The 20,252-nt window shown below is 41.4% G+C and overlaps 1 protein-coding gene across 1 annotated transcript in view; it reads right to left on the bottom strand.

Moving 5' to 3' along the window:
- RP1 (RP1 axonemal microtubule associated) overlaps positions 1-20,252 on the bottom strand; it is a 268,493-nt gene that overhangs the window by 126,582 nt on the left and 121,659 nt on the right. Inside the window, exons 26-27 of the mRNA XM_074944372.1 lie at positions 11,568-11,793; positions 484-638 (exon numbers count right to left, since the gene is read on the bottom strand). Coding sequence (XP_074800473.1) covers positions 484-638; positions 11,568-11,793 — 381 coding nt within the window. The remainder of the gene's footprint in view (positions 1-483; positions 639-11,567; positions 11,794-20,252) is intronic.

Below are 20,252 nucleotides of genomic sequence, written 5' to 3' on the forward strand. Positions count from 1 at the left end.
CCTCCTCTAAAGCCTACTGTTTAGTGTATTGGTTCAGCACGCCCCCCAGTGTGGGGAGTGTGTCGGGGGCAGTAGCAGAATGTAACTTGATTCTTAGAATCATATTCACCTCATCCTAACCCCGTGATCCTACACTACCATAACTACACTACCATAGAATCCCATTAACCTCATTAACTACACTACCATCAGGTAGTTATGGTAGTGAACCTCACCATAACCCCGTGATCTACGTGTCCAATCAAAACTAAACAGAGCATGAATTCTGAATATCCAATACTCACAGTAAACTATTCATTCAGAATCTACAGGCCAAAAATTATTAAATAAATTAATTCTGTGAATAATTTTGAATAAATATCTGAGAAAACTGAACTGCTCAAGGATAAATGTGGAAACAGAAAATATCTACATATGTTGAAAAAACTATTTGCTATAAATAATTTGCTAGCACTGATCAGTTTTGCACATTTTTTCCTTTACCTGTCCATGCTGAAACTTGACTTTATTATTCTTAGCTCTATGGAGCTTTCGCTTGCCAGAATCTCCTCTTGTTCCAATGAGGGTGGCGTATACATTAGAATCTGTTTCAGCACCAAGTTTAGACCCAGTATATACATGGAGTTCATAAACCACCACTAAAAAAGGACAAACATTTGCATTATTTTTCTTTCTTATGTATGAATATATGAACTTTTCCTTCTACAGCTGGCCAGAGGATGGCACACCTTCTGACCTGTTTGTAATCAGCCACAGCAATCCATATATTCATCACTTCCAGGCTCAATCTGTAATACTCTGTACCTAAACATGAGACTACTGACCTTAAAAAGTTACAGTTTGTTCTGAACAAAGCAGCCCAACTGCTAAAAAAACAGGCCATCAAGTGTGCGTTCCCCAATGCCCTATTTTCTTCACTCTCTCCCTGCTGAATACTAGGCCAAATACGAAGTTTCAGTACTATTTTTCAAAGCCCTTTTTGGGATTGGCTTAAGTTACCTGGGGACTTTTTCACTCTGCATGATCATGACCTCAGACAAAGATCTATGTTCCACTGGAAACCTGGGACTGTCATCAACAAGAGTGAAATTAGTGCATGAAAAACACAGAATTTCACCTCAAGAAGAGATCAGGATGATCATGAACCTCATGCAAAACCCACTTCTTTGACTCAGCCTTCCCACAATAACATCACAAAAGCAAAGCAAACAAAAAACACGTGTAGTCTCTGCTGACGAGACAGGAGAAAGTAATATATGAGACGTGCGCACTTCAATAATTTTGGGATTTGACCAAATATCATGATAATGCCACCTTATGAGAACTCACAGATACATGCATATGCACATTGTCTGTACTAGGAAATCAGATTGACCATGGCCAGCTAAAGGTGGTAAACTCTATTTACAGTAGGTGCTTTAGAGTTATTTTATTTAGATATTTTGAAATGCAGTAATATTATCATAATTGTCCAAATAGTACTAAAACTTCTGTTTCAAAATAATTATTTCCAGAAATTACATACTACTGTATTCTTCTACACTTTTCAGTTATTAGGGGTTTTTAATATATATATATATTTGCTACTAGTTACATCTTAGTGGAATTTATCCATGCAGTGTTTCTATTCGAATCACAGCTGGTCATAGTTCTGCTACCTAGTAGACAATAGGAGAGATTACTGTTCCAGTAATGGAGATTTTTAATAGTTCTCTGGAAAGAAGAAAAGTACTGGGGGAGCACGGGAATATACATTTAAGAGCAATCTTTAAGAAAGGGACAGAGTAGAAACCAGGAACATATAACAAACTACTTTGACCTTGGTATTAAACAATATACAATAAGCATAAACTAAAGATACTACTATTATTAAAATACTAGTCTTACTTCTAATAATAATGTGACATTTTTATAGAACTTTTCGTGAAAAAGGGTCCCAAAACACTTACACACACACACACAAATCACTTCACCCATCATGGAAATGTAGCCCTTTCCAGGGTGGAATACAGTGGTTCCTTAACAGTATAGAACACTTCAGAAGAATTTAGGACAGGAAGTTAAAAATACCAACATGTGTATTTGTAGCTACAAAGGGAATTTAGGTATTAGAATTTGGCCATGACACTTAGAATAGTACCTGTAACTCTTGCAAAAAGTGCCATAGGATTTTTAATTACCTTGAACTGGAGTCTAAGCCAAACAACAGCATCTCCAAGTCCAACACTCGACCACCAAATAGGGTGTAGGATAAATGTGAAATTATAGAATTCGAGTTAGCTTATGTTTGGCTCAGGAAATATGTGTGTGGTAAAGAAAGACCCTGCCTAGCAAGGAGAAGGAAGGCCTTGAAAATAATAAAAGTCATAAGGCCAAAAGGAATGAAGCAAGGAGCCAATCAATATGGGTCTGAGCATCCTGGGGTTTAGCCCATTTGATTAAATGCTTATCAATGTTTTGTTATTGTTTGGATGTACTATTATTATGCTTATTATTTTGGCTTTTTAGGCATGTTTAGAGCAATTGTATAAGTACCATTTGGCCTTTAGATTTAATAAAGGCATTTATAATTAAATTAGTGTTTGTGGTTTCCCATATTAATATTAATAATTTCAGATATTATTAATAATTCCAACATAGGACATTGGTTCAGTGCTGGCTCAGAGGGAAGAGTGCCACCTCCTGAATTGCAATCGCTACTTTCTGCAACATCATGGCTTTCCTGGGAGCTCCACCATCATGTTACGAAGACGAAGCCTACTTCATGAATGACATATAAGACCTCATCCAGACAAATACATAATTGAGAAATTTTCAGTTAATTTCAAAATGATTTTAGCACAATACCTTATAGCATATTAATAGGGAACTGTTCAGGTGATGGAGGGCAGAACGTAATGGTAGACCACTATACTGGGGAAATGGTAGATCACTATACAGGACCACTATACAGGGGGGAAAAGCAACTTGTAAAGAGCAACAGTGATCGGTATTGTACACAATACTTTTTGGGTCAAATTTCCCCAAAAGCATCTATGGGTTAGATTCTGCCATTCTTACTTATATTGAGTAAGCAGATCTCCTGGACTATTTGTGGAGGAAGGTACTTCATGTAGTTAGTTAGAGTGGTGGAATCTGGCCCAAAGACTGAACTTACAATTTTGCACCCTAACCATTCACACCCAAAATGCTGAAAATGCAAACCACTTGCAGGTGCTAACAAAAGGATGCAGACTTCTAACTACATAATTGTGCCAGCAAATTAGGCAAACGTCTATATTATTTGCATCTGCAAGTAATTTGCATTCTTAAAACTGCAAAGGCAAATAACTGGCACACAGTTTTAGCAGGCTATTTGAAAAGTAAGCCCTTCAATAACAAATGACTCACAGGAACAAAGTACAAACAAGTTACTTTGGGGGTGACATCAAACTGAATGAGCAAATGCAGGATGTACAGGAAGAGAATTAGAAAGAATTGCAGTATAGCACAGGAATATGAGCAGATCAATGGCTCATATATTAAATGTATTAAGTAAAACTGTAAAACCATGAGATAACCAGAGAGAATATAATAAGCGTTGAATATCACTTTTCAGTGGATACCTGTCTGAATATTCCACTTAGAGTAAGAAAGATGTGTATATTGAGTAAATATAAAGCCAAAACAAAATCTCTTCACCTCTTTGTAATAGACCTTCATCTCACCATCTAGAGAGTTTTGGCTCTGGTTATATACAGACTATCTACTCTGTCTAATTTAGAATGGAAGCTCTAAACTCTTGGGGCAGAGACCATGTCTTACTCTAGGTTTTGTACACACTAACAATGCTCAGTAAATAATATTCTTATAGTAAAGTTAGTAATGGAATGCATGTTTTGATTAACTGATATACATGTTATGGTGTACTTGATAGAAAGATCTCCATAGAGAGTGTCAAGCAGAGATGATCTCATCAAAGAATCCAACCAGGGATAACTACAGCAATTCCATCCAGGTGGTCATTGAGTGGATTGTGAATAGTAAGCGTCCTTTTGCCCAGATGGAGACTCACACAGACACCAGCTCCAATGGACACTGGCTATAGTCAGACCTACTCAAATTCCTTTGTGTTATGGAGCAGCTGGGTAAAAGGGGATGTTAATGCTCAAGCCCACCTGAGCTAAATTTGAGAACAATGAGGATCATGTGACTCTGTGATAAGGGGTATAGCAGACATGGATCCAGGGGAGAGACACGATACTGCAGTGATTTATTGAAAGCTGGAAACCCAGGGCCAGAAAAGGAAGCTGCTTTTATCTACAGGCTGGACACAATGGCACCTTAGCTGCAATTTCTAAAAGTGAAATTGCCTGTGTGTAGTTTTGCTGTTTATTTGGCCATGTCTGTTCAAGGTAAACTGGGCTTGTTTGCATACTATAGATCAGTGGTCCCCAAACTGGCCCAGGCTCCCTAGGGGAGCAGAGAGGAACGCTTGGGGGGAGGGGGGGAGACATGTTGGGGGGGGGGCCTGGGCCAGCCCCCATGGGAGGCAGGGAGGAAGCGCCACGCTTCCAGCCCCGCTCTGCCCCTAGATCAGCTCTGCCCCCAGATCAGCTCTGCCCCCAGCCTTGCTCCTCCCCAATCCAGTTCAGCCCCCAGTCCTGCTCTGCCTCCAGGTCAGATCTGCCCCCAGTCCCACTCCACCCCCAGCCCTGGTTGTGCTCCACCCCCGGCCCAACTCTACCTTCATTCCCTCTCTGCCCCAAACCATCTCCACCTCTAGCCCCAGCTCCTCCCCCATCCCCAGTTCCACCCCTAGCTCCGCCTTCAGCCCATGCTCTGCTGCTGAAGAAGCCTTGGTTGTGCAATAATGGGGGGGGGGCGCAGCCATATTCCGTTAATGGTAAGGCGAGGCAGGGGGTGACTGGAAAAGTTTGCACACCACTGCTGTAAATAAATAACTTACACTAGGAGATATCCGAAATCTTTGCATCATTAGCTTCTCTTCCTGACATTCTCCAAAGATCCAAATCTGCTGCTACTAGTCAGCAAAGGGCCAACAATATAATACATTTAAAATTGCTACCTTTTTCACATTGCCATGTAATGTCAGTCATAAAATTATCATAATTAGAGCCTGATGGGCTTGGCTCCCCAGTCTAGTGCAGCAGTTTAATTCCAGTGTAATTCCATTGATTTCAGTGTAGTTATGCCAGCAAAAAACTGCTGTAACAGAGTGGAGGATCAGGCCTTTGCTAAAAAAAAGCAGAAGAAATATTGGAAAATACACTCTAAGCAAAACCATTGAATGCAAGCCAATAGACATTACTTTAACATTATGAGAGAGATTTGTTAAACTGAGTTTAGACTGCTGAATCTAATATGAGGGCATTAAAAGGATAGAAAAAGGTCTAGAAAAGGGCAACATGATTTAGGAGGATTAATTAATACAGAATGGTTGGAAAAACGAGGATAGCACTTGCTACTAAACTGACCTTTTGGAAAATATACGATTGAAATCTTCAAGTAGCTATATAAGGATTCTTTAAATAAGCTCTAAAATCAAATGGAAAACCCTAGGACCTAAGGTCATGGACTGAAAAATTGAAACAAGGGAGGTAAAATGCTTTCATGCAGAGGACGGTGAACTTCTGAGAGCCTCCATCAAAGACAGATGTAAAAGCAGGTACAGTAGACATGTTCAAAAAAGAACCTAATGGTTACTTAACATTAAAGACTATTACAGGAGTTCAGTGAGGAAAGACAGCGCTTAGGTACCTAGTTTGTACCTTTTCAGGCCATAACAATTCAGTGTTTTGCTAACTATTGAGATTTTATCATGCACCTTGTGTTATCTGGTGTTTTTCTTAAAGTCCCAGGTCCTGGAGTCCAGTGATTACATGAGAAACTGAGTTATCATTTAAAAAATAAGTATCTATCTCCTATGATTGTGGCAAAAAAGCTTGAAAGGTGATCAAAGTGCATCATAATGTCTCAAAAACACCTGTCAGGGATGGTCTAGATAATACTTAGTCCTGCCATAAGTGCAGGGGACTGGACTAGATGAGCTACCAAGGTCCCTTCCAGTGCTACACTTCTATGAAAAAAACCAGAGAATCCAAACTGGATTATTTTTTAACATCTAATAATTGGTGGGGGGGGGTCTGACTCATGGTTTTTGAGTTATGTGGGATTGGCAATACTGTTTGATCTCAGGTGATCAATGAGAGTCATTATGGTCCCCATCCTGCAAGCACTCTGCATGTGGAACTCCTATTTACTTCAAAGGGATTTACCTGCATGGATGGCTTGCAAACTCAAACCCTAGAGGTCAACATTATTTGTCAGTTTTGCCCACTGTATATATTTAAAAGTGTTGCAGCCAGTTTTGTTTGAAAGACTAAATTGATGTTGACATCTTAACATGTTTGGGAAGGTGGAAGAGGCATATCTGGTAGTATTAAAATGGAAGAATAAGAAACTAAAAGTCACAGCTCTGTAACTGTTTGTCTTTTCTCTCCAAATACTATACTTCATCATTTCAAACTCAACACTGTTCAGAGTAACTCTATTATCAGAGTTTTAAAATGGTCGCCCTCACTAGTTTAGACTCCTAGCTAATAGCAGATGAATTTAAGATGAAATATAACTTACATTTTGTTCACTCAGTCTGCATATGAGATAAGCTTTTTTCAACATTTACAGTTGTGTGATCATAATGACACAAATTGCCCAAATTATTTTCAGATCAGGTAGCTGCTATTAGTTTACATAGCTGCTATTTCATGTGAAATTTTCAGCAGACTCAACGATTGTTCCCCAAAAGCTGTAATTTCCCCACTATTTGGCAAGTGATAAATGCAAACATTATGGCATGGAGACATTTCAGTCATGACTCCTCTTCCACTTCTTCATAATTTCCTCTGGTATTTTATTTCCTTGACTTGAACTGATACTGTAAAACATACCTGAAAACATACCAGGCAAACATTGTATGCAAAAATTATGCTGAGAGTTTAAGTATGGGAGGTTTAGGCCCCAATGCACTACTCATACGCATAAAGTGATTAATACATAAATATTTGCAAGATCAGGGCCATAGACTGATATTAAAGTTGCCCACTAACTGTAGCTGTGGCCACAATACTCACTGTAACCAGTGATGAGCTGCCAAAATCTTAACAACCGGTTCCCTCCTCACCCTACGACGGGGTCGTGGACCGCCCCCGCCCCCCGGAACTCCTACCCCATCCAACCCCCCATGTTCCTTGATGCCCCTCCCCGGGACCCCTGCCCCATCCACCCCTCTCCCCTGTTCCCTGACTGCCCCCAGAACTGGGCAGGAGGGTCTCGTGGGCCACTGTAGTGGATGCCCACCGCGCCCCGCCCCTAAGAGCCAGAGGGACCTGCCAGGGGGCGAGGTGGGGAGTCCCGGCAGTGCTTACCTGGGGCGGCTCCCAGGAAGATTCCGGCAGGTCCCTCTGGCTCCTAGAGGCAGGGTAGCATAGCTATGGGGGGAACTGGGGGAGTGGCTGCTCCCCCCACTGATCACATCAAAAGTGGTGCCTTAGGCACCGACTCCCTGGGTGCTCCGGGGGTGGAGCACCCACGGAGAAAATTTGGCGGATGCAGAGCACCCACCGGCAGCTCTCCGCCCTGTGCCTGGCCTCAGCTCACCTCCGCTCCACCTCTGCCTCCTCCCCTGAACGCGCCGCCCCGCTCTGCTTCTCCGCCCCCCTACCCCCGGCTTCCCGCGAATCAGCTGTTCACGCGGGAAGCCGGGGAGGGCTGAGAAGCAAGTGGCGGCTTCGCGCTCAGCCCCAGGGAGGCGGAGGTGAGCTGGGGCAGGGAGTGGTTCCCCTGCATGCCCCCCGGGTTACATGCTGCAGTGCGGGCGGCCTCGTCATGCCCCCTCCCCCCTGCTCACCTCCGCTCCGCCTCCCTGGGCCTGAGCGTGAAGCTGCCACCTGCTTCTCAGCCCTCCCAGGCTTTCCACATGAACAGCTGATTCACGGGAAACCTGGCGGGGGTGGGCAGAGAAGTGGAGTGGGGCGGTGTGTTCAGGGGAGGAGGAGGAGCAGAGGTGAGGTGAGCTGGGGCCAGGCGAGGAGCTGCCGGTGCGTGCTCTGCACCCACCAAATTTTCCCCTGGTGCTCCAGCCCCGGAGCACCCACGGAGGTGGCGAACCGGCTCCAGCTCACCACTGACTGTAACCATTATGTTTACAATCTCTTTCATGACAGCACCATCACTGCTGGCAGGGCTTCTGGAAATGATGCTAAAGCAGTAAAGAACCAACATTTCTAACACTGTAATACAATGGTATCAAAAGATGCTAGAAAATCAGATATATTGCATTTTTCAAGGGGTTTGAGAATATAGGAATTCCCATACTGCTGCAAACAAAAAGTCCTCTATGCAGTCAGGTATCCTGTGTCCGATAATAGTCACAGTTTGAGCCAAATTAGTTCAACCATTTTTGATGTATTCAAGCATGGACAAAATAGATTTTTCCCCTTTATGTTCACATTACACAGTTTGCAGTTAGATAATTTGAAAACAAATAAAAACATCGACATTTCTTGTACTGTATAGCTCTTTCAGATCAAAAGCTTAAGCCATGTTTGAAAAGAGTTCTGCAGTTTTAAAGTCATGAGTATTTAAAATAAAATTGTGAGCACTTACAGATTTTTTTTTTATCTTGTAGTTTATTTTCTTTTTCCTTTTTTTTTCTTTTTTCTTTTTTTTTTTTTTTTGCATGACACAATTCCGGCCACATATGTCAGTCTTAAGCATCCGTCATTTTAATAACTATTGAACAGATTTTCTTTGAGTTTGTTTAGTGTGACCAGATGCCCAATATTAGGGGCTTTTCTCTTATATGGCAACTATTACTCCCGCTCCCCCGTCCTGATTTTTCATGCTTGCTATCTGGTCACCCTAGTCACAACGGGATCAAACCAAGTCACGTCTGAAGAACGCTGATTCAGTAGGTGTAAAATGATGAACACTGGAAGTCAGTAAGGCTGTCCTGAACTGCAAGGAAGGAGTCCCACGTGTAATAGGAGTGATATGAGAGAAGGCATGATGAGGAGATAGGAGAAGGAGATAAGAAGAGGCACTCAGATGTGAGGGCTAGTAGGTTGGGAAGTGGGGGAAAAATAAAACCTGAAGCGTAGAGGCAAAGGCAGAGTTATGCAGAAAATCTTGAAGGGTGAAAAGTCTGAATTTGACACGGAAAATGAAGGGAAGCCAGTGAAGGATGAAAGCATCACTCTGAGCAGGAAGATTATTTTAGTGCCAACATATTGAACTGACTGACCTCATGTAAGGAGACAAGCAGGAGGAAAAGTTGTCAAAGTCAGAAACAGAAGGAGATGAAAGAAGAGATTTTAGAGATTGAAGGAAGAACTGACAGTAACTGGTAGTAGTCTGGATTTGAGGGAATGGATTGGGCAGGTAGAAGGTGGCAAGGGAAAGAGGAATCAAAATCAACTCCAAGGTTTCAAGTCTGTGTTGGGAGGATAATGGAGTTTTGAATGGAGAAAGCAGGGAGAGGACATCATTTAGAGGGAAAAGATGCGTAATAAAGATCAGTGGCAAAGAACAGCAATAAAAAATGCAATGAATTTAGATTATAAAAGTTCTTTTCCATTTGGTTTAATGTTTTTGGCAAATTATTATTATTTTTTAATTAAGTGAATTTAGTGCTGGTGAAAGGTACCAGATTGATTTGAAAGGACTGGAGACAAATTATAAAATCGCATCAGGTTGTTGTTAGGTAATATGCCGCACATTATTTGTTTGGTTGGGTAAACGACTTGCGATGTGGTTTGTCCAGTACTTGTAAGCAATTACCCTTGTAAATTGGAAATGCAAATGGCTAGAGTTTCATTTTCTGGTTATGGAGAAATAGAAAATCCTTGGGCAGCCCTGCTGAGTTTATATTTATGTTCAATTTAAATGAACCCCAAATCAATAGTTAATTTGTAACTATAAACTTAAAAAATATTAAATTTCTAAAACCCATATAATGAATATTTTTTACTCGCTGCACATATTTTAACAAAGATGGTGTCCCTGTAAAGACAACAATAGCAATAGTGTACCAGCACTTTTAACAGGGCTGTACTAATGCCCTGTTTTGAGCATATTCTCAACAATATTCACAGTAGACATGATTCTCCACTACCTTGCATCTTGTGTAGCCATTTACAACTGGCCAAAGTGAGTGTACATATCAGAATGGCAGTATTTTATACTTCCTTGGCACAGTTGTAAATGACTGCCCAGGAGAGAATCGGGTCCTGAGAGTCAAATTCATGCCTGATGCAACTCCACTAAAGTCAGGCATTCATTTTCTTATTGCACCAATATGTGGCATTTATGTCACTAGGGGTTCCCAAGAGTGATACTGTGGTTCATGCGAATACTGTTTCCAGATGATATGGACCTCAGTTCCACCTGCTCAATCCTAATTTATGTAACGCTTTAATCAGTGAGGGTGTTATTTAAATTGCATACTATTCTGGAAATGGGGAAAAGGGCAAGGGGGTGAGGGGGAATGAGTTTGCATCTCTGTCCTTCCCAACATTTTGATGGCCTGTGCTGTGTAGTAGATCAAAACAGATGATCTAAAAGTTCTTTCTGGCCTTAAAATCTATGAAAAAAATTTCTCAGTTCCAATCTAGATTGCTTTTTGGGGAAAATGGATTACTTCCTAAAACTATTAGTTTGTTCACATATGTTGGAATTAGTTGATTGTCACTGACTAAGTGTGGGATGACCCTTCTATACATTGAGCCACTAATTCCTTGCATTCCTACTACCTCATCTCACATGCATGTTGCCTGAACTATAACACACATAAAGTCTAGTTCAGGGGCCTATGATGCCAGATCTTAGCTGAACCATCATCCTGTTAATGTCAAGGGAATTCTATAAAGAAGTGATAAATTAAATAATTTTTCCAGCTCCCTGTGCCACTATAAAATCCCAGAAATGTGTTTCTTTGTTCTTTTTAATTGTTGTATGTGTTTTTTCTGCTCCACTCATAGAGAGTCGTGGTGTCATCAGAAATGTGGATAACCTCTGATGTCCTTCAAAAGATCCATCCTAAAGTTATACATTGCAATTTTAAAGAGAGTAGCTCAAATCTGGTTTAAGCAACAACTACTCATTGGCCCAGATCCTGGGCTGCAACTACAAAGCATTTTGTGCAACTTAGGAGTGGGTGACATTAATTGTATTTCAAGCTATCTTGGTGTTCCCTGCTCCTCAGTCAATGTGTGCCTTTTGGTTGCTTTAAGTAGCACCACTTGCCAGTGTTAGGGGGCAGTTGCAGCAGCCAAGCACCACAGGAGCATAGGGATAAACTGACCACATCCCTTGGCCTCTGGGAGAGAAGGGGTTTTGTCAGAACCATCACATTGGCTCTGTGTTGGGAGGGATTGTCTTGTGGCTGGTCACACTGGCTTTCAGGCAGCTTTGCACTGGGAGGGGTAGGTATGAACAGTTCACAAAGCAACCCAGAATATGGCCCTTCAGGTTCAATAAATATTTGTTATAATGTAGGCAGCACATACTTGACAAAAGCTCCTTTTCAGACATTCCAATTGCTACTTCTGTCCAGGTGTCTCCATCATCCTGATCTTCAGAGAGCCAGCAGTCTACAGCCAGACGAATCTCCCGGTCAGAGGTACGGGCCATTCTTTCAAGTCTCACCTCCTCAAGGTACCAGCTAGGATCATTTCCACTGTTGTCATGACCAATGCGGATTTTATACAGTTGCCCAAGACCTTTGAGATTAATCTTGAACAGCAAAAACAGAAGGAGAGTCTGTTATAACATTTCCTTGTATTAGTTCATCTTGTATTGATAACTGTGCTTATAAATTGAGCACACAATTAATATGTGGCCGTGGGTTTGTGCCTCTTGGAAAATGAGCCCTTACTCCATACTGAATGAGACTGTGAGAGTGGTAAAACATGTCAAGCAGTATCTGTGACAATCAGGGTCCAGACATCCCAAGGGGAGATCAGGGGGTCTGAACCCCAAAGAGTAAGAAAGACCTTGATTGTCATGGTACCTAACTGCATAAGTAAGTTAATTGACTACAGTGGTCTATGATATTTTCAGAATGAATAAGGGGATTGGACAATCTGGTCCATTTTTTAGATCTCCAAAAACCATCTCTTTTTGTGGCTGAGGATTCAAAGTTTCTTTTTCAAAATAAAACTAAATAAATATTTAAATAAAAAGGCATTTTCCTATCACTGCTGCATCAGCAGGTACATTTTGCAAGGCACTTTGTCGGCAGGGCATTTTTAACTATTTCTACAACTCATCAGTCTTCAGTGGACCCTTTTATCTTAATTTTTTATTTTTATGTGCGTTGGTGTCAGGGGTTAGCTGTTGCTGCGAGTGCTGACACCCACAATGTAGAGAATTTAAACAGTAAAACACAACCATTATGCCTCACAGAATATTGCAATATTGAAATAAGAGCCACTTTGTCTGTGGCTGCAGGAGAAGTTTGCTGAGCAATGCAGAAGGCAGCAACCTAAACATAAAAAGCAGGGTTAAGCACTTTATAGTCTCTTATCTTCCGTGATGGCTTTGACAGCTGTTGATATGGAGAAAAATCACAGAGAACAGTCTGACAGAAAAATACCTGGTTTTCTTTCCCTGTCATACCAAACTGATAGTGTTCAGCATAAAGGCTGGTTAGGGCAAACTAGTTAAGATAAACATGATCCTATTAGTCAGCATCACTAAAAATGATGAGGGCTACATTTTATCTTAAAGGCACAGCCAGCACTACAGAGGACTGTGTAATGGTCCTACCCCAGCGCTCCTAGAAGCATTATTCATCAAGCAGACATAATGCCCTCCAGGAGCACAATGGGGATGGTTGCCACTTCACCATCTCTTCACAGGATGCAGGTTGTGCTTCCTCCCTACGTGGGGCCAGCTCTTAGGATCTGGGCGGAATAGGGTCGTGTCCCTTTCACTCTCCCTCTTGAGAACGTTGCACTGTCAGTGACACTAGGCTGGCATACCCTGGTGCTTCCTGGGCACAAGGACTACAGTTGTGCCTGGGCTCAGCTCTGGGGCTCATGGATGGGGTAGAGATTCCTGAATCCTCTTCCACCTCTCTTGTATTACAGAGCCAAGCCAGGCACAATTAAAGTCATGTATGGCTTCTAGGACATTCTGACATGTGCAGCGATGGCATTATGTATGACACTAAATCTATACATGTGGCTGAAGTTAGCAGTGTGCCCACATTAGCATCATATGTTTAACCAAAGGTGTTACCTGCAGCAGAGAGCTACGGCATTTGAAAGTGGGTGGCCAAAACTGACAGAGATATGGGGTATGGTGCTGATACTGAGAGCCAGTGGATGGCAGCAGGCAAAGATCACACAATCTGGCATGAAGGAAGTGCAGGGTATAAAGTGAGCTGGGTCTAACAAGGTTGCAAACCTGTCATCCAGCCTCTAAACTTTAGACTTCTAAGGTGAGGGAGTATTATAAACATATTTAACAAAGTGTCTGAGCTCCGACATTTTGTTCTGAAGTATGTAAATTGCATTGTTAGTCAGAGACAGACCTAGCACTTTTTTGAGATCATTTTAAGCACTAGGCAATGCCTGTTATCTGTGGTGCAATATTGTTAGAGGGAATAAAACAGTTTCAATCCTACAGCTCCCGTACCAGGCTTGAACTCTGGCTCATCTCCTGCATCAAGCTCTGAGGCAGGTGTGAGTTCCATCTCTAAACATGATACTCTCATGACTCTCATTCTTCTCACTGGAGGTGCCTCTGGAGTTGGAGTCACTGATACCAAACCACTAAACAGGTCATCACTGATATTTTTTTTTGAACAACTGAAGCAGCGAACTGACTGTTAACCAATTGGAACTGTTATTGAGAAAGTATGCAATAGACTATTATTGCTATCTTTGTGTAGTGCCACAGAAGAATGAAGCCATGCCTTTGTCACTGATGTTTAATTTTATCTGTAGTGCTATTAATATCCCAGAATCAATGTTAAATTGAGTGTTTTGTTCAAAGGCAAGGTTAACGTGGGAGACAGAGTTCCAAACTGGACCACTGTGGGAAGCTGTATATTGTGATTCCATTTGGGCAGACCAATAGCACAATGGGGTAGGGAGGATTGGGGAGAACGGGTGGGGACAGCACAGGAAAGCTGACCAAGGAAAAGAAAAAGGGCCAGTGTGAAACAGAGACCAGTAAGGGAGCAGGGGAATGATGGGGCCTTCATCTTGATGAGGGGAGTGGACTCTTCCCCATTACTGGGTAAGCATCTGAACAGTCAGACAGACAAGATGAAAAGGTGGTTCAAGGCAAATGAAGGTTGGGAAGAGCTCTGTGCAGAAAGGAGAGCCCAGGGCTGTCAAAAGCACGAGGTGAAGATCCTGGAAGTGACTATTTCAGTCTGTTTCCACTAAAGTTCTGTTTAGCTACTCAAATTAATGTTTCTGCTTATATGTGCTGGAAGTAGAGGTGCTTGGGGTGCTACCACATCCCCGGGCTTGAAGTGATTTCCATGATACATAGCGTCTACAGTTTTGTTCAATTGCTCTCAGCAATTATAAAAATTGTTCCAGCACTCCTTTTTCTGTGCTTTTATAGTGCTTGCAGAACTCCCTGACATTCAGAGTGAAACATAAGGTGGCACAACTTCACTGAAGTCAAATTGCATCCATGCATGCCAACTGTGAATTTGACCTGTAGAGTTAAAAAGCAAACAAATGCAGATGGCTTGACAAAACAGCAGAGGACATCTCTATCCGATCTATTCAGAAAGGACTGGAGCGGAGGTGTTGGAATTTTTGCATGCAGGACCTAATAAACACGCACAGACTATATCTAAAATCAAGTTTTTAAAATTTAAAGATTTGTTAAAGAGTAAAATTCATGTAAAGTATAGAGCATTGTCACTTTAAAATGTGCTTAATATTCTTTCCACATTCAATGAGTGGATTATTATAGTGCATTCTTGTGCCAAGAAATTCATGTTCATTTTTTTCTGGAAACTAAGGCAGGAATGCTAATGACAGACCAAAAATCAGGTTATGTATGATGTTCTGAAAGGACATACAAAAACTTTACAAGTTTAGTCCATCTGTTGTTGTAGTTTGGGGTGGGATCAATTTATCTTGCTGTCAGATCAGATCTCACATCGGTCTCACAGCGGTACTGACTTACTAAAATGTTGCTGTTTGCCAACTGGAATGCTGTCAAACATATGTCAGATTTAGCTCTTGCGGTGCAATGCAGATAAAAATGCTCTCACAATCACACTGTACTGCTAACAATTGGTTTTTTTCCATCTTAAGGACTGCATCTTGAAGTTGTTCCTTCATTTCCAAGGTTGACTAAATCATCTTGAACTACTGCACGAATCAAATGCAAACTGGCATTTACAAATCTACTTCCACACCCAGAACATTTTGTAAGTTGTTGTAGAGTAAAGTTGACTTGTTTCCCTAGTAACTAAAATGCTCACAAAAACTCTTCTAGTCTCTTTCTATTATGGTACAATGGCTGCAAAAGTAACAGTCAGCTTTATGTGGCGCTTGTCTTTCTGGCATAACTGCAACAAAGGGTCTCAGGGAGCAGAAAGGATGGGTCTTGTGGTTAAAGCAAAAAAGACTGGGAGCTAGACACTCAGGATTCTATTCCTAGTTCTGTTCCAGACTTTTTGAGCAATGACTCACAGCCCGTCATGCCTTGGTTTCCCAACCAAGCAGGCTAATAATACTTACCAACCTCACACGGATACTGTGACACTTCCTTCATGCACTTTGAGATTCTCAGGGGAAAGGCACAGTGTAAGGTATTCTTATCTGTTAATATTAAATATGCAGCTTGTTTGAATTTCATTGGGGCCAAGTCTGATTTTCACATAGTTTGAATGACAGAATAGGAATAATGGATGGTTGCTCTCCCATTTGACTTCTGCAAAGCAGGTGTTATTGCTCAGGGATAATGTGACATCATATACAGGTTTCTAGTCTCCCTCTGACATGTATATAGAACCCCTGTTGACACCAGTGGCCTGGCATTTGGTGATTTAGGAAGTAGGGTTGGCAAAATGACTGAGCTATAAGGACTTTTCACCCAAAAGCAGAACCAAATCATCATAGAGGTTCAAAAGTCACTTGGTTAAACAGTACTAAAAATGTGATTGCAAGCCCTCTCTTTCTGTGAAATCTCCAGGCTGGATTCTAGTAGAGTTTGCATTTGGATCTAGAGCAAAATTTCCCCACCATTTAGTAAGTACGGATTTTTGTTTGTTTGTATGTATCTGGGATTTTGGTGTGGCCCATAATAGCCAAGTATGGATCTGGATCAAGATCTAAACTTTCACAAAGATCAAGTGTTCTCAGATCTGGGGTTAGAGGTTCCAATTTCTGGGCTAAATATTCTGAACCAATCAGATCCTCCAAACTTTGTAGGGATTGTCTATCAGTAGTTACCATAACAGGTGCCATGGAATCTCCCCTCATAGAGTAGTGTCAAAGCATCTAAGTCTTTATCTACAGCTCATTTATTTATTTCAATTTTGAAACATTCTTAAGCATAGACTGCCAATTGTGTAGATTTCTGCCAAACTGGGTGATGAGTGCTGAAGGTGACAGGAAATTTAACCTTATGCAGTCACTGCTCTTGCAAGACATAGTGTCAGCACTTACAAACCTTAACAACATCGCTGTCAGTGCAATGACAATAGAAATCCATTCTCTTTAAAATATTTTTCTTCAGTGTTACATGTAATAAGTGCATTTACTCATCCATCAGTCAACATTCTTTACATTTTAACAATATTTTTAATACAACTATGTACTATGCATGGAAATGATGGACAGTACTTCTGCACAGCTCCAAATGGACAAATTTTCAAATACAAGTGCCTCATTTGCACCTACAATATAATACACATGCAAATGGCTAATGGATGCATGCAAATACATAGTCTACATACATAATTCATTTTTATTCCATACAAATGCACATTTCTCTTGTTAGTGACTTGTATTACTCTTGGACCAAATTCTGTTCCCACTGAAGTCAATGGAAGCTTTGCCATTGGCTCAGTGTAAGCACCTTTGGCCTTATATTTTTGATAGTGAAACTTACTGAGATTGCTTATACCTGAAAACTTGATCCTAAACCTTACCTGAGACCTTACTTTATGAATAAAGGTTAACTTATCCTAAGAGGATGCAAGGACGTTATTTATCAAATACTATACCTTTTATGTTTTAAAAAGATCTACATGGTTACTAGTACACAAGTAGTATTCTCACTGAAGTCACTTGGACCTGTTCTCATGTAGCTGAGGGCAGAACTGATTCCATAACATTTAAGGAACTGAAAGCGAAATTAACTAACTCTCATTTCAACAGGAACTTGTTCAGTAGCAAGGTACTTCAATATAAGGATGGATAGTCAGTGCACATGAAGATTCCTTTTGGATAGGAAAGCCATGTTCAGCCTCTCAGTTCTGGTGGGGAGAAGGATAAGACTACAGAAAGTATGCTGTAATTAAATACAGGCATTTTGCAAAGAGTTAGCACAGGACAACATTCAGATGAATCAACACTCCAAGACAAATTCATCCTTTGTATAACTCCCCTGAAATCCCAGTGCCTAACACAACTAATAGAGTTTATGCTCGACAGGCAGCTGATGAATTTCCCATAAGGCTACATCATCAACAGAATGGCAGAGAAGTCATATGTAATGGCTGGATTCCCAAAAGTAATAGAAATCATTGACTGTGCTAATTTACCTTCTGCAGATAATGAAGAAATCTATGGGAATAGAAAACATTTCCACATTGTGAGCATGCAGCTGGTATGCAATGCCAGAAATATTATAACTACTGTACCGGCAGAGTACCCAGGGTCCGGCTGATACTTGTGTTTTCCATGTCTGAACTCAGCCAGATTCTTGAATTGTGGCTAATGAACTTGGCATAGATACACATTAATCTTAGAATTAGGACATGTTGCTGGTACTCCCAGAGAGACTCAGGGGTCTCTGAGCAGAAGGTAATATGGACATATGAGGAATGGGCTGAATCATCACATAGGGGTCAATTTGTAAAATTTTCCATGTTCATACAAATCTTGTTCCTAAAATTAGGTCAGATAACAGATATTTAGAATAACTGTCACCATATTGCAGCAGCACATTTAAGCATGGTCTGGTTTCCTCTTGCTGCCCTCCCATCCTCTAGCCAGCCTGTCATTAATCCAAGAGAACTCCCATTCACTTGCTCCGTGTATAGGCTATCAATATCCAGATCTCTATCCACCAGAAATGCACAGACACTATTTGTTATCCAACAAACTAGAAAAAGTGTCTCTCTAGTACCCACTACACATTGGTTATGGCAAGGGCAGGCATTTTGATTCTTCCAAGTACAGCCAATAGAAGAAAGTTGTCTCAAGAATGACACTACTGGAATTACTGTTTTGATTTTAAACTACAATGAGCCATGTTGATACTGAAGGGGGTAGCCAGGGAATTAGTTTGGTATCCAATACTACGATATTGGTCATTGGGCAGACGCTCAGCCCCAGCACACCAGTTATGGGGATGCTGCCCCTTAAGGCTAGTGTTTGGGAATTTCTGGGAAGTAGACTTCCCCAAGTGGCCCTGGGAGTCTTCAGATGAAATGGGTTCACTGGAAGGAGTATATCACCAGGAAGGGGACTAAAGGATCATGAGGTGATTCTGGAAGAAGTAGATGGAGGTCAATATGTGGGAATAGCAGGATTGGGGCTCTCCACAGTGGCTAAGCAGGTGGCCTGTGAACATTGTCTGAGAGGACCTTACCAGAAAGAGCAGATAAGATAGGCTGTACAGAAGCCTAGAAGGGGTCAAGCCAGGTAGGATAACACACACAACTCTACCTATTCTTTCAGCACATATGACCATGCCATGACCATCAACATAGCCAAATGCTTGAACAAGATCATCTTGTGGCTCAAGAACAGCTGGTTGAAGCTGAACTTGAGAAAGTAGAGGTGATGTTGGTGGGCAGAGAAATATATTTTGCACCTTGGCTGCAAACTCTTCAATCACCTTTGTTTGAAAGCACACTCACACACACACACTTGGTCAATTCAGTCCATAATTTGGGAGTACTCCTTGATTCCTCACTGATACTAAGCTCTCACATAGCAGCATCTGCAAGTAATGCTCTCTATCATCTCCAGTTCGCTTGGAGACTCCATCCCATCCTGGCCTCAGTTATACAGCAGTATACAGTAGACTACAGCAATGCAATATATCTGGACATGAAGCCATCAGCCCTTAGGAAACTCCAGCTACCACAGAACACTGCCGTGTGTCTCCTCAGCAACAAAGGCTATCACAAGTACATCAAAACTGTCTTCCACTCTGTGATGGAATGCTAAACGGTATTATAACATGTGTAAGATACCTTACCTGAGCTGGTTAACAGCCATACCTGTAAGTGCATTAAAGTATCTCAAAGACAACACATCTCTTGTATCTCTCTCCATGATGGAAGATCTGTAGCCAGTCCAAATCTGGTACAGAAGCTTGACCTGCTAGTAATAGCCCTGCAACCTACCATGCACAAGGAGTGCATGACATGGAGTCAGAAGTAAAGGTAGCCTAACTAGTGCCAGAGGAGAACAGAAACAGAAGGGGACAGCAACAAAGGTTGCAAACCAAAGAAAAGAAAAAAGCAACAAAGGTTGTAGAATCAATCTCATCAATATGCCCCTCTTCAATGCTCCAGAGACCTTCACTTTGACAGACCTTCAGAATGGACAGACTGGAAGTAGCATTTTGCATGTCTATTGAACTCCATCAGGAAACTGAAGAAATACTGGTATTGTATTTAATTTTCATGCTATGGGGAAGCAGGTAGAGCATATTTTTAAATCCTTTGCCTTTACTGACGACAATTGCAAAGGTGACTGTGGAGGAGTTCTGGCGATGTTTGATACATACTTCATACGTCAGAGAAATGTGGTTTATGAAAGGGCATGTTTTCACAGAGAATTCAAGAACCAGGGGAATCTGTTGAAGCTTTTATAAGAACTGTGATTTTGGGACTATAAAATTTGAAAATATGAGAGATAGACTGGTTATTGGGTTTACAAACAAAAGTCTTTCAAAGCAGCTAAAATTAAAGACAGGTTTAACCTAACACACAGCTACCCAGATAACAAAGGAGACTGAGCTACTGAAGC

Source organism: Natator depressus, chromosome 2 (genome assembly GCF_965152275.1).
Source record: "Natator depressus isolate rNatDep1 chromosome 2, rNatDep2.hap1, whole genome shotgun sequence".
Lineage (NCBI taxonomy): Eukaryota > Metazoa > Chordata > Testudines > Cheloniidae > Natator > Natator depressus.